This window comes from Sycon ciliatum, chromosome 4 (genome assembly GCF_964019385.1).
Source record: "Sycon ciliatum chromosome 4, ocSycCili1.1, whole genome shotgun sequence".
NCBI classification, from domain to species: Eukaryota; Metazoa; Porifera; class Calcarea; order Leucosolenida; family Sycettidae; genus Sycon; species Sycon ciliatum.
The window spans coordinates 4,085,278-4,100,277 of NC_088646.1; the positions used below are offsets into that span (position 1 = coordinate 4,085,278).

The following is a 15,000-nucleotide window of genomic DNA, read 5'->3' on the forward strand; positions in this document are numbered from 1 at the left end:
ACTTTACATTCCATTCTGACTGAATATCAAACCGGGCAGGTTTGGTGACTCCTGGTGCCAGTACGAATAATTTTGGTGAGCACAGGTACTTTGAACACAAACTGACCTTGTCTCCACCCTTTCCACCTGCACATGGCAGTGCACTTTTTACCAGGGAGTAGTAAAATACTACTCCCTGCTCTTTACCCCCCCCCCCCATCCCCATCCGCAAAATACAGAAAGATCAGTGGCATCAACACGTCAGAACTTCACACTCACAGTACATGTACATGTATGCTGGAAGCTGCATGCAACACAATAAATTGCTTCCCCAGTAGCAGGTGTACGTGGCCCGGAATGACCAGGCACTAGCTACCAAGCTCTCTAGCCAGTTTGCAGCGCTCTACTACAATTGTAAGTTGACTACTTGCACATGCATGGAAAATTCCCGTGTGCATGTATCCGGTCACAGCAAAACAGAGAAAAAACTGTTCTGGACAGCTGTACTAGTGCACACTGCAAGCAGCGCAGTCATGTTCCGCACCATATTACACTGTAGGCCAGTCTCAGTGTAGGCATGGCACGTTTCCGGAAGGAGAACGAGGACAGACACGGATTGCAGCAACGTTACTTCGAAGTGTAGACAACAGAACTATTATGTCAATTGTTGGCACTTCTTACGCATTATGGTGCAGTAAGGGGTTAAAAAAAATTGTACTCGGTCAGGTGGGGGGGGATACGCTATCTTCTCGTAAAGATATGGTATTAAATGTTTTTAAAGTATATACCGTAATAATAATAATACTTGTAAAAGAAAAAAACAAGTTGATCAGTACAGGACACTTCGGTTCAGTAGTACTTGATAAAACACAGATCTTTACCGGAATATAAACACAATCGGATGTTCTCAACGAAGCGTAGCGGAGACCGAACGGATAGAAGGAATACTCAAATAGAATAATTATCTCTTGGCAGTTCAAACAGAGCACAGTCTACAATGTAGTACATCGAAGTGCAGTGTACACGCATACACGCTTGCCTCAACGCAGGTGAGTAATACACTGGCACAATTAACTTGTGAAACTCAACACAAGCACACCGGACAACAACAACTACTTCAACTATGTACGCTTACAACTTACAATCGACGCGTACAACTTACAATCGACGCGTGCAATACGAAACCTAACACATACATGTACCACCTGGGTCCTGGTCTGTGACCATGGTGACCACTGTGACCATGGTGACCACTGTAGGCCAAAAGTTGCATCAGCTGTGTACTACATGTACACATACCACACTGGGTTTAGGCACTGCAGCAACAATGACATGTGCCCGTGCACAGCAGTAGCACTAGCAGCAGCATCCATGGCGGAATGCTGGGCACCCGTATCCAGCATCAACTTGAAGTTTTCTTATCGACTTCGACACGGGAACTCCACGCACGAAAACACAAACGGTACTGCCCTAACATACATGGTCAATTCTATAGTGTACACACACACACACACACACACACACACGCACCAATCAACGGTATCACGGAACCAGGCGGCGAGGATCGACAAACCTACACAGTGGAATGCTCCATTCGCTCTGCCTCATTGTCTGGGAAGCTGATTTGTCTAGCACTGTGGAAGTCCACACGTGCCCCTTGCGCTCGCTTGGTTGCCTCCCGGTCAATAGCAGAGTACTCGTTAGGAGCCATCTCTGAACTGCGACGTACTGTTGTTGTTGTGGGAGTCAACAGTTCAAGCTTGGCATAGTTACTTTCCTATAAACAGACGCATGCGCACACACACACGCGCGCACGCGCACACACACGCACGCGCGCGCGCGCACACACACACACACACACACACGCACACACCCGTAATCATTACCCTCTATACTGTCATGACATAATATTATGACACAAAATCTCAATACAAAAAATGAACAAAACGCCAAGAACCTGAAGAAAAAGACTCAATCCACCCGTAAATCATTGCAAGAGTCCATAACCAAGAGTATGCAGCTTTGACCTACTTAGTATTATCTACAGGTCAGATGTGTGCCATGCTGCCTTCATTACATCTAATCATGCAGCTACACCCGCACACTGCTAGATACTAGTAGACTATGGTCAACCCTTTTAACTTCCCCAATAGGGACAACATGCATTGTGTTGCAAAAGAATGACCCACACTGCAGGCGATATACAACCCCCCCCCCCCCCACACACACCCCAGGTCTTTCCAGGACAGTTCTGTTCCAAGTAGGCTACCAGGATCACACACACACACACACGCATGCACCCCCCCCCCACACACACACAACCCCCCCCCCCCCCACACACACACACACAGAGCCGTATGACATGGCTCTTCGAAACAACATAACCTACATGACATTGTATATTAGCCCCTGCACCCGTCAACATGCAAGCACCTCCAAGTGCACCCGCACGCCCAGCTTGGGCACTCGTGCAGTCATGCAGACAGACGCACGCGCACACATGCACGCACACGCCACTGGTGTACCCATGCTCTGACACGCAGACACCCGCACAACGTACCGCTCCCAATGGCGTGCACGAACATACAATAGACACATTGGGTTGGGGGTTGCCATGATTTCTTTTGGACAATTCAAATATTCAAGAATATGGTCTTTGATAATACAGTCAACCTACCCTTATAACGATATTTGCGTCAGACCAAGAATTATTGTTATAAGGGTAATATTGTTAAAGGGGTAACTGGTTCATTTCATACACATACGTCATAATGCATGGATTTTGTTCAATTTTTTTACACTCTTCATAGCATAAAAAACTGACATACATGCACATCATGTACACAGCAAGGTGCCCACTGGTGCCCACATTGCATTTCGTCATGTCCCAGCGACTTATCAAGTGAAACTTGCCCTACCTGGATAGTGGGCTCTACATCTTCCCTGCTAGATATTGTTATAAAATGGAAAATGTTGATTGCTCAGCCCATTTTATATCGTTATAGGGGTAATATCGTTATAGCAATATTGTTATAAGGGTAGGGCATTGTATACAAAAGTCAATGGAGTGATTTGGTTTGGCAGAAAAATATCGTTATAAGGGTAATATCGTAATAGAGGTTATCGTTATAAGGGTAGGTCGACTGTAATTGATTGAGTAAAGATGCATGCCTGAAACTAGCATCCGCCCGCCAAGGGCACACAAATGGCCACCGCGGCCCGCCGCGGGCTAAACTAGCATACTGCCCACCGAGGGGGCCCGAATGGCTAAACTAGCCTACTGCCCACCGAGGGCGCGCAAATGGCCGCCGAGGCCAGCAAACCGCCCGCCGAGGGCTAAACTAGCATACTGCCCACCGAGGGCTAAACTAGCATACTGCCCACCGAGGGCGCACACATGGCCGCCGAGGCCAGCAAACCGCCCGCCGAGGGGTAAAAAGTGTTGGTGGAGTGCTGCGAGTGCGTGTCATGTGACCGCCTCGTGATTAAGCCGTGTGCGCCGTGTGTGGCCCGGCAAAATGTTATGGACAATTGTGGATCCGGCGTCTAATTATTTGGAGACGTGTTTTGCTGAGCTGTCTTTGTGCGAAGGAGCGTTCTTTGCAGTTGCAGTTTCAGTGTCAAGTCAAAGTTTTTTCCCTCCCTCCCACCCTTTTTGAAGGGGCATTTTGTTTCTCCGGTTGGGGGGGGGGCAAACGGGCCTCCTATTATGTCTGTATGTTGTGACGCCTGATGCCAGGCAGTCGTGTGAGCCCTCGGTGGGCGATTGGCTGGCCTCGGTGGCCGTTTGTGTGCCCTCGGCGGGCAAGATGATATCGGCCCACGGTGGGCAGTTTGCTTGCCTCGGTGGCAATTTGCGCACCCTCGATGGGTTGTCTGCTGGTTTAGCCCTCGACGGGCGGTTTGCTGGCCGCGGCGGCCATTTGAGCGCCCTCGGTGGGCAGTATACTAGTTCACCAGCATGCGTGTGCATGGGCTAACTAGGCTTTGCTGCGCAAAGCCCACATTTAATATTCTATGTTGCACAGGATCCTTACCCTGGATGACTGTGCAGTTAGCGGTGCAGTGAGCGGTGCAACCAGCGGCTCTGGTTGAGTCAGCTTCTGTTCTGGAGCAGGTGATTCCGCTCTGCTGCTGCTAGCGCAGATCTCCTCCTGAGGGTGGCAGTTATTGAAGTCGACTGGTGTTCTGGTGATGGTTGAGAAAACACACACGCACGCACGCACGCACGCACGCACACACACACACACATACATGGCAAGCAGATGTGAGACAGCACACCGCATGTACAAGCCACTGCAATTTCAAAGAAGACAACTTGGATCACGAGACCAGAATGTCATACGGTATAATGCCACAGGTCGCTGATAATGCACACTCCTCGGGGTGCGGGGCTATCTGCAGGGAGTTCAGATGAGGTATTTGTTCGGATGAGAGAGCGGCGACCACACATCCATCTAAAACATGCACATCACCCATGTTGCCATGGCACCTAGCCAGTGGCAATGCGTTGTTGTGGATTTACTCGGGCACATGTACTGTGTAGACAACACACACTACGCAATGGGCACTCAAGCGTAGGCACAAACAACACACGATGATCTGCATCAACCCGAGGCTCATCAGGTAGATACATATGCTTACACAGGGCAACGCGGCAAACCCCAATGATCACAACATCACAACGATCACATAGCTTACTCTCTGCCGTCCGTTGAGTCATACAGTGATGGCTTATTGTTGTTGGGATATGCTGCAAGATGAGCAAACGATAAGTGGCTACAAGTTATCAAAATGTGATGTTGATTACCTACGCTAACTAAGCTGCTTCAAGAGCTCCAGCGATGAGGTATACGGTGCTGCTCACTGAAATCCGGGAGCAAGGATAAGTTGACGCCCTGCACCAGTGCACAGGCGAGTGTTTGAAGGTCTGTGCCTGCATACCAAGCAGAACTAGCTGTTTGGTCGGTTTGTGGCTGCATACCAAGCAGAACTAGCTGTTTGCTCGGTCTGGATCTGCATCATGCTAAGCGCCACCAAATGACCGTCACGGTGCCCGCCATGCAGGTTTCATTGAGCACCACAGCAGTCTAGGTGGAGATCAAAGACATGGCGCCTAGGCTACATTCACACAAACACTACACCAGGCCTGGCATTCCAAGAACGACATTATCTAAAATTCTAAATGCAATCCCATACTGGATAAGTCTGGAACATTTTCTACTTCAAGTCTTACACACTAAAAGATGCATAGTGCCAGCGTTGGATGTTCCTATTCGTTTATCTGACTGGAGGTTATTGGGCTCTGTATTCTCGGCAACTCGGTGTCCTGCACATGTGGCATTGATGGCTCAATTTCTGGACGGGCTGCGTTCCTACATGGCAACAGGCACAGCCACCGTGATTGGCTACCTGCCTATGAAGTAAATTACATGCAGTGTATTGAGTATTGACACAGAAGTGGAACCAGTTCCGAGTTCCGTCTTCTGTGTAGGCAGATATGCTGCCATTGGGTAATCAGTGGGCAGTCCACAAACAGAGGAAGCATTCTATACTAGAAAGTGTGGCTGCCATTCACCCTTTTTCACAACTGCACTACCCATCTACAGTACCGCATCTACAGTACCGCATGTACAGTACCGCATGTACAGTACCGCATGTACAGTACCGCATGTACAGTACCGCATGTACAGTACTGCATGTACAGTACTGCATGTACAGTACTGCATGTACAGTACTGCATGTACAGTACTGCTGAATGAAATACAATAGAGGATAGAGTCACTCAAGTACGCGCTGGGCGCTGCGCAGCCCTACAGTCCATTTCAAAACTATAGACGCATACCTAGGCAAAAAACGTTATGCCAGCATCTATACCACATACAATCTGTGATCACTTTGTGCATAAATTTTTTCCAAATTGGGCATCTGTTATCTAGAAACTATATGAGAGTAATTGTGGAGCGGACCTGAGCAATATTCCGAAAACTATTCTCAAACAGCTCCAGCCAAATTTGAAATTATTTCAAAAACCCTACGCGTCTATAGTTTTGAAATGGACTGTAGGCCTGCGAACACTGGGCTGCAAAATGGTGCACTGAGGCGCAAAATTGACTCACGCCATCGGATTTCATTGAGCAGCAATTGTACACCGTGCGCCGTTCAGAGACTCCAACCGGGACTTACCACAAATTTCCTCTGACTTGTTGTCACGTCTTCGCCGATGTGGTGCGGCCAGAATGTACACTAGAACGGCGACCATCACTATCACAACGAGCGATGAAACAACAGCAGCCACAATGACGCCTGTGGATGTACTCTTGCGCTCTGAGCAAACGGCAGCGATCACAACAACAATGGTAGAGATTAGTAAACAGTATACTTTGAAATACAACCAGTGCCCCTGTCCCATGATACAACCAGTGCTGTCCGATGATACAACCAGTGCTGTCCGATGATACAACCAGTGCCCCTGTCCGATGATACAACAAGTGCCCCTGTCCGATGATACAACCAGTGCTGTCCGATGATACAACCAGTGCTGTCCGATGATACAACCAGTGCTGTCCGATGATACAACCAGTGCTGTCCGATGATACAACCAGTGCTGTCCGATGATACAACCAGTGCTGTCCGATGATACAACCAGTGCTGTCCGATGATACAACCAGTGCTGTCCGATGATACAACCAGTGCTGTCCGATGATACAACCAGTGCTGTCTGATGATACAACCAGTGCTGTCCGATGATACAACCAGTGCTGTCCGATGATACAACCAGTGCTGTCCGATGATACAACCAGTGCTGTCTGATGATACAACCAGTGCTGTCCGATGATACAACCAGTGCTGTCTGATGATACAACCAGTGCTGTCCGATGATACAACCAGTGCTGTCCGATGATACAACCAGTGCTGTCCGATGATACAACCAGTGCTGTCCGATGATACAACCAGTGCTGTCCGATGATACAACCAGTGCTGTCCGATGATACAACCAGTGCTGTCCGATGATACAACCAGTGCTGTCCGATGATACAACCAGTGCTGTCCGATGATACAACCAGTGCTGTCCGATGATACAACCAGTGCTGTCCGATGATACAACCAGTGCTGTCCGATGATACAACCAGTGCTGTCCGATGATACAACCAGTGCTGTCCGATGATACAACCAGTGCTGTCCGATGATACAACCAGTGCTGTCCGATGATACAACCAGTGCTGTCCGATGATACAACCAGTGCTGTCCGATGATACAACCAGTGCTGTCCGATGATACAACCAGTGCTGTCCGATGATACAACCAGTGCTGTCCGATGATACAACCAGTGCTGTCCGATGATACAACCAGTGCTGTCCGATGATACAACCAGTGCTGTCCGATGATACAACCAGTGCTGTCCGATGATACAACCAGTGCTGTCCGATGATACAACAAGTGCTGTCCGATGATACAACCAGTGCTGTCCGATGATACAACCAGTGCTGTCCGATGATACAACCAGTGCTGTCCGATGATACAACCAGTGCTGTCCGATGATACAACCAGTGCTGTCCGATGATACAACCAGTGCTGTCCGATGATACAACCAGTGCTGTCCGATGATACAACCAGTGCTGTCCGATGATACAACAAGTGCTGTCCGATGATACAACCAGTGCTGTCCGATGATACAACCAGTGCTGTCCGATGATACAACCAGTGCTGTCCGATGATACAACCAGTGCTGTCCGATGATACAACCAGTGCTGTCCGATGATACAACCAGTGCTGTCCGATGATACAACCAGTGCTGTCCGATGATACAACCAGTGCTGTCCGATGATACAACCAGTGCTGTCCGATGATACAACCAGTGCTGTCCGATGATACAACCAGTGCTGTCCGATGATACAACAAGTGCTGTCCGATGATACAACCAGTGCTGTCCGATGATACAACCAGTGCTGTCCGATGATACAACCAGTGCTGTCCGATGATACAACCAGTGCTGTCCGATGATACAACCAGTGCTGTCCGATGATACAACCAGTGCTGTCCGATGATACAACCAGTGCTGTCCGATGATACAACCAGTGCTGTCCGATGATACAACCAGTGCTGTCCGATGATACAACAAGTGCTGTCCGATGATACAACCAGTGCTGTCCGATGATACAACCAGTGCTGTCCGATGATACAACCAGTGCTGTCTGATGATACAACCAGTGCTGTCCGATGATACAACCAGTGCTGTCCGATGATACAACCAGTGCTGTCCGATGATACAACCAGTGCTGTCCGATGATACAACCAGTGCTGTCCGATGATACAACAAGTGATGTCGGATGATACAACCAGTGCTGTCCGATGATACAACCAGTGCTGTCCGATGATACAACAAGTGCTGTCCGATGATACAACCAGTGCTGTCCGATGATACAACCAGTGCTGTCCGATGATACAACCAGTGCTGTCCGATGATACAACAAGTGATGTCGGATGATACAACCAGTGCTGTCCGATGATACAACCAGTGCTGTCCGATGATACAACCAGTGCTGTCCGATGATACAACCAGTGCTGTCCGATGATACAACCAGTGCTGTCCGATGATACAACCAGTGCTGTCCGATGATACAACAAGTGCTGTCCGATGATACAACCAGTGCTGTCCGATGATACAACCAGTGCTGTCCGATGATACAACCAGTGCTGTCCGATGATACAACCAGTGCTGTCCGATGATACAACCAGTGCTGTCCGATGATACAACCAGTGCTGTCCGATGATACAACCAGTGCTGTCCGATGATACAACCAGTGCTGTCCGATGATACAACAAGTGCTGTCCGATGATACAACCAGTGCTGTCCGATGATACAACCAGTGCTGTCCGATGATACAACCAGTGCTGTCCGATGATACAACCAGTGCTGTCCGATGATACAACCAGTGCTGTCCGATGATACAACCAGTGCTGTCCGATGATACAACCAGTGCTGTCCGATGATACAACCAGTGCTGTCCGATGATACAACCAGTGCTGTCCGATGATACAACAAGTGCTGTCCGATGATACAACCAGTGCTGTCCGATGATACAACCAGTGCTGTCCGATGATACAACCAGTGCTGTCCGATGATACAACCAGTGCTGTCCGATGATACAACCAGTGCTGTCCGATGATACAACCAGTGCTGTCCGATGATACAACCAGTGCTGTCCGATGATACAACCAGTGCTGTCCGATGATACAACCAGTGCTGTCCGATGATACAACAAGTGCTGTCCGATGATACAACCAGTGCTGTCCGATGATACAACCAGTGCTGTCCGATGATACAACCAGTGCTGTCTGATGATACAACCAGTGCTGTCCGATGATACAACCAGTGCTGTCCGATGATACAACCAGTGCTGTCCGATGATACAACCAGTGCTGTCCGATGATACAACCAGTGCTGTCCGATGATACAACAAGTGATGTCGGATGATACAACCAGTGCTGTCCGATGATACAACCAGTGCTGTCCGATGATACAACAAGTGCTGTCCGATGATACAACCAGTGCTGTCCGATGATACAACCAGTGCTGTCCGATGATACAACCAGTGCTGTCCGATGATACAACAAGTGATGTCGGATGATACAACCAGTGCTGTCCGATGATACAACCAGTGCTGTCCGATGATACAACCAGTGCTGTCCGATGATACAACCAGTGCTGTCCGATGATACAACCAGTGCTGTCCGATGATACAACAAGTGATGTCGGATGATACAACCAGTGCTGTCCGATGATACAACCAGTGCTGTCCGATGATACAACCAGTGCTGTCCGATGATACAACAAGTGCTGTCCGATGATACAACCAGTGCTGTCCGATGATACAACCAGTGCTGTCCGATGATACAACCAGTGCTGTCCGATGATACAACAAGTGATGTCGGATGATACAACCAGTGCTGTCCGATGATACAACCAGTGCTGTCCGATGATACAACCAGTGCTGTCCGATGATACAACCAGTGCTGTCCGATGATACAACCAGTGCTGTCCGATGATACAACAAGTGATGTCGGATGATACAACCAGTGCTGTCCGATGATACAACCAGTGCTGTCCGATGATACAACCAGTGCTGTCCGATGATACAACCAGTGCTGTCCGATGATACAACCAGTGCTGTCCGATGATACAACCAGTGCTGTCCGATGATACAACAAGTGATGTCGGATGATACAACCAGTGCTGTCCGATGATACAACCAGTGCTGTCCGATGATACAACCAGTGCTGTCCGATGATACAACCAGTGCTGTCCGATGATACAACCAGTGCTGTCCGATGATACAACCAGTGCTGTCCGATGATACAACAAGTGCTGTCCGATGATACAACCAGTGCTGTCCGATGATACAACCAGTGCTGTCCGATGATACAACCAGTGCTGTCCGATGATACAACCAGTGCTGTCCGATGATACAACCAGTGCTGTCCGATGATACAACCAGTGCTGTCCGATGATACAACCAGTGCTGTCCGATGATACAACCAGTGCTGTCCGATGATACAACAAGTGCTGTCCGATGATACAACCAGTGCTGTCCGATGATACAACCAGTGCTGTCCGATGATACAACCAGTGCTGTCCGATGATACAACCAGTGCTGTCCGATGATACAACCAGTGCTGTCCGATGATACAACCAGTGCTGTCCGATGATACAACCAGTGCTGTCCGATGATACAACCAGTGCTGTCCGATGATACAACCAGTGCTGTCCGATGATACAACAAGTGCTGTCCGATGATACAACCAGTGCTGTCCGATGATACAACCAGTGCTGTCCGATGATACAACCAGTGCTGTCCGATGATACAACCAGTGCTGTCCGATGATACAACCAGTGCTGTCCGATGATACAACCAGTGCTGTCCGATGATACAACCAGTGCTGTCCGATGATACAACCAGTGCTGTCCGATGATACAACCAGTGCTGTCCGATGATACAACAAGTGCTGTCCGATGATACAACCAGTGCTGTCCGATGATACAACCAGTGCTGTCTGATGATACAACCAGTGCTGTCCGATGATACAACCAGTGCTGTCCGATGATACAACCAGTGCTGTCCGATGATACAACCAGTGCTGTCCGATGATACAACCAGTGCTGTCCGATGATACAACAAGTGATGTCGGATGATACAACCAGTGCTGTCCGATGATACAACCAGTGCTGTCCGATGATACAACAAGTGCTGTCCGATGATACAACCAGTGCTGTCCGATGATACAACCAGTGCTGTCCGATGATACAACCAGTGCTGTCCGATGATACAACAAGTGATGTCGGATGATACAACCAGTGCTGTCCGATGATACAACCAGTGCTGTCCGATGATACAACCAGTGCTGTCCGATGATACAACCAGTGCTGTCCGATGATACAACCAGTGCTGTCCGATGATACAACAAGTGATGTCGGATGATACAACCAGTGCTGTCCGATGATACAACCAGTGCTGTCCGATGATACAACCAGTGCTGTCCGATGATACAACAAGTGCTGTCCGATGATACAACCAGTGCTGTCCGATGATACAACCAGTGCTGTCCGATGATACAACCAGTGCTGTCCGATGATACAACAAGTGATGTCGGATGATACAACCAGTGCTGTCCGATGATACAACCAGTGCTGTCCGATGATACAACCAGTGCTGTCCGATGATACAACCAGTGCTGTCCGATGATACAACCAGTGCTGTCCGATGATACAACAAGTGATGTCGGATGATACAACCAGTGCTGTCCGATGATACAACCAGTGCTGTCCGATGATACAACCAGTGCTGTCCGATGATACAACCAGTGCTGTCCGATGATACAACCAGTGCTGTCCGATGATACAACCAGTGCTGTCCGATGATACAACAAGTGATGTCGGATGATACAACCAGTGCTGTCCGATGATACAACCAGTGCTGTCCGATGATACAACCAGTGCTGTCCGATGATACAACCAGTGCTGTCCGATGATACAACCAGTGCTGTCCGATGATACAACAAGTGCTGTCCGATGATACAACCAGTGCTGTCCGATGATACAACCAGTGCTGTCCGATGATACAACCAGTGCTGTCCGATGATACAACCAGTGCTGTCCGATGATACAACCAGTGCTGTCCGATGATACAACCAGTGCTGTCCGATGATACAACCAGTGCTGTCCGATGATACAACCAGTGCTGTCCGATGATACAACCAGTGCTGTCCGATGATACAACAAGTGCTGTCCGATGATACAACCAGTGCTGTCCGATGATACAACCAGTGCTGTCCGATGATACAACCAGTGCTGTCCGATGATACAACCAGTGCTGTCCGATGATACAACCAGTGCTGTCCGATGATACAACCAGTGCTGTCCGATGATACAACCAGTGCTGTCCGATGATACAACCAGTGCTGTCCGATGATACAACCAGTGCTGTCCGATGATACAACAAGTGCTGTCCGATGATACAACCAGTGCTGTCCGATGATACAACCAGTGCTGTCCGATGATACAACCAGTGCTGTCTGATGATACAACCAGTGCTGTCCGATGATACAACCAGTGCTGTCCGATGATACAACCAGTGCTGTCCGATGATACAACCAGTGCTGTCCGATGATACAACCAGTGCTGTCCGATGATACAACAAGTGATGTCGGATGATACAACCAGTGCTGTCCGATGATACAACCAGTGCTGTCCGATGATACAACAAGTGCTGTCCGATGATACAACCAGTGCTGTCCGATGATACAACCAGTGCTGTCCGATGATACAACCAGTGCTGTCCGATGATACAACAAGTGATGTCGGATGATACAACCAGTGCTGTCCGATGATACAACCAGTGCTGTCCGATGATACAACCAGTGCTGTCCGATGATACAACCAGTGCTGTCCGATGATACAACCAGTGCTGTCCGATGATACAACAAGTGATGTCGGATGATACAACCAGTGCTGTCCGATGATACAACCAGTGCTGTCCGATGATACAACCAGTGCTGTCCGATGATACAACAAGTGCTGTCCGATGATACAACCAGTGCTGTCCGATGATACAACCAGTGCTGTCCGATGATACAACCAGTGCTGTCCGATGATACAACAAGTGATGTCGGATGATACAACCAGTGCTGTCCGATGATACAACCAGTGCTGTCCGATGATACAACCAGTGCTGTCCGATGATACAACCAGTGCTGTCCGATGATACAACCAGTGCTGTCCGATGATACAACAAGTGATGTCGGATGATACAACCAGTGCTGTCCGATGATACAACCAGTGCTGTCCGATGATACAACCAGTGCTGTCCGATGATACAACCAGTGCTGTCCGATGATACAACCAGTGCTGTCCGATGATACAACCAGTGCTGTCCGATGATACAACAAGTGATGTCGGATGATACAACCAGTGCTGTCCGATGATACAACCAGTGCTGTCCGATGATACAACCAGTGCTGTCCGATGATACAACCAGTGCTGTCTGATGATCGCCAACGTGTGAAACTCGGAGTACAGCTGTACCAGCACTAGAGCTTTAGTTCCCTTTCTCTGCAGCATCAGTATGCCACTGTGTAAAACCCACTGTGTAAAACCCACTGTGTAAAACCCACTGTGTAAAACCCACTGTGTATAATCCACTGTGTATAATAGGAACAGACAAACTGAACAGCTCCCACCTGCAAGCGGGCAGCAGAAGCAAAGCAAGTGCCAGTTCATAGCCCCCCCCCCCCCCGCAAACACTTACTCTGAAGCTGTGGTCGATGCAGCGTTGTGGCATTGGCAAGCGAGGACACAGCAGACCTAGTGCCATCAGCATTCACCAGAACATGTCGGAAGCTATACGTCTCGTTACTCTGCAGTCCGTTAACAGTGACAGAGCTACCTCCTTGCGACACCTCAAGCACTTTCCAACCAGAGTTGGACATTGAGGACAGGAATTCCAACTGCAGATTAACGGAAGTATCCACCCCGCAATGAACTCGCCCCAAAACGATCGACTCAGAGAAAATACTCACGATCATCACATCGGGCAATGCACCTGCATGGACAGGACAACGATCACCGGAGAGGATAGTCAGATTATACACACTGAGTACAGGGCTGACGCAATCGGGACTGAGGTGAACCATGAAGATATCACATACCCAATGGCATTAACAAAGTACATGTACACGCAGGTCTTTCCGGGGGGGGGTACCTGTAGAAACTGTGACGCAGCGGGTTAATGAAGCCTGAACTGCAAGAAGCTCCTACAAGATTACTGATAGCTTCGCACCCGTTAGGGCGCAAGGAAAGCACACGTTGCCCGTTCTAGATATCCGATTCACCAATACATGTTTCTGTACTTGTAATTGCTCACGCACATCTTTCAGCTTAATAACTACAGCCGAGTAACAACATTTCGCATTTGCTCCAGTCATAGTTCCTATCACGTCGCGATGAATTCGTACCGGACAATCTCGCTGCAGTTCATGTTTTCAGTTTTTTTTGCAGTTCGACACAATTTTAAAATAGACAGAACGAGAACTGGGTGTAAGGGGTAACATACGAGGAGAGTATACACATCAACCAACAGCTAGTCGCTAGCTATGCTGATGGCTAACACTACAGCAGCTGGCGGCCTGCACAAAACAATATACTAGACGGCAGCAACAGAGGGTTGGTCTAAGAGTTTGGCCTAAGAGTTTGGTCCAAGGGTTTTGGTCTACAGGGCCATGACTGAGAACGAAGAAGCACCATGAAGAACTCCTGCTTGGAAGTGTACAGACTTTCCAAACCGTTCCACGACTGATGTCAATAATTATTGAGAGCCTGTGGCCTTGCACAACTAGACAAGTGTAACATGGATGCACCAAATGATATCTAAATGGGATCTGCGCCTTTGACAGGCTCTGGTAGGTGGATCTGATGCCCCCCCCCCCCCTCCCTGTCCCACTGCATAGGAGCTGCATCTAACACCT

The 15,000-nt window shown here is 48.8% G+C and overlaps 1 protein-coding gene across 1 annotated transcript in view; it reads right to left on the minus strand.

Annotated features, from left to right (window-relative positions):
• Positions 1–634: 634 nt before the first annotated feature.
• LOC135813984 (protein sidekick-1-like) overlaps positions 635–15,000 on the minus strand; it is a 32,848-nt gene continuing 18,482 nt past the window's right edge. Inside the window, exons 14-18 of the mRNA XM_065327029.1 lie at positions 13,785–14,078; positions 6,166–6,306; positions 4,681–4,732; positions 4,017–4,167; positions 635–1,756 (exon numbers count right to left, since the gene is read on the minus strand). Of these exons, the coding sequence (XP_065183101.1) occupies positions 1,553–1,756; positions 4,017–4,167; positions 4,681–4,732; positions 6,166–6,306; positions 13,785–14,078 (842 nt within the window). The 3' untranslated portion in view covers positions 635–1,552. The remainder of the gene's footprint in view (positions 1,757–4,016; positions 4,168–4,680; positions 4,733–6,165; positions 6,307–13,784; positions 14,079–15,000) is intronic.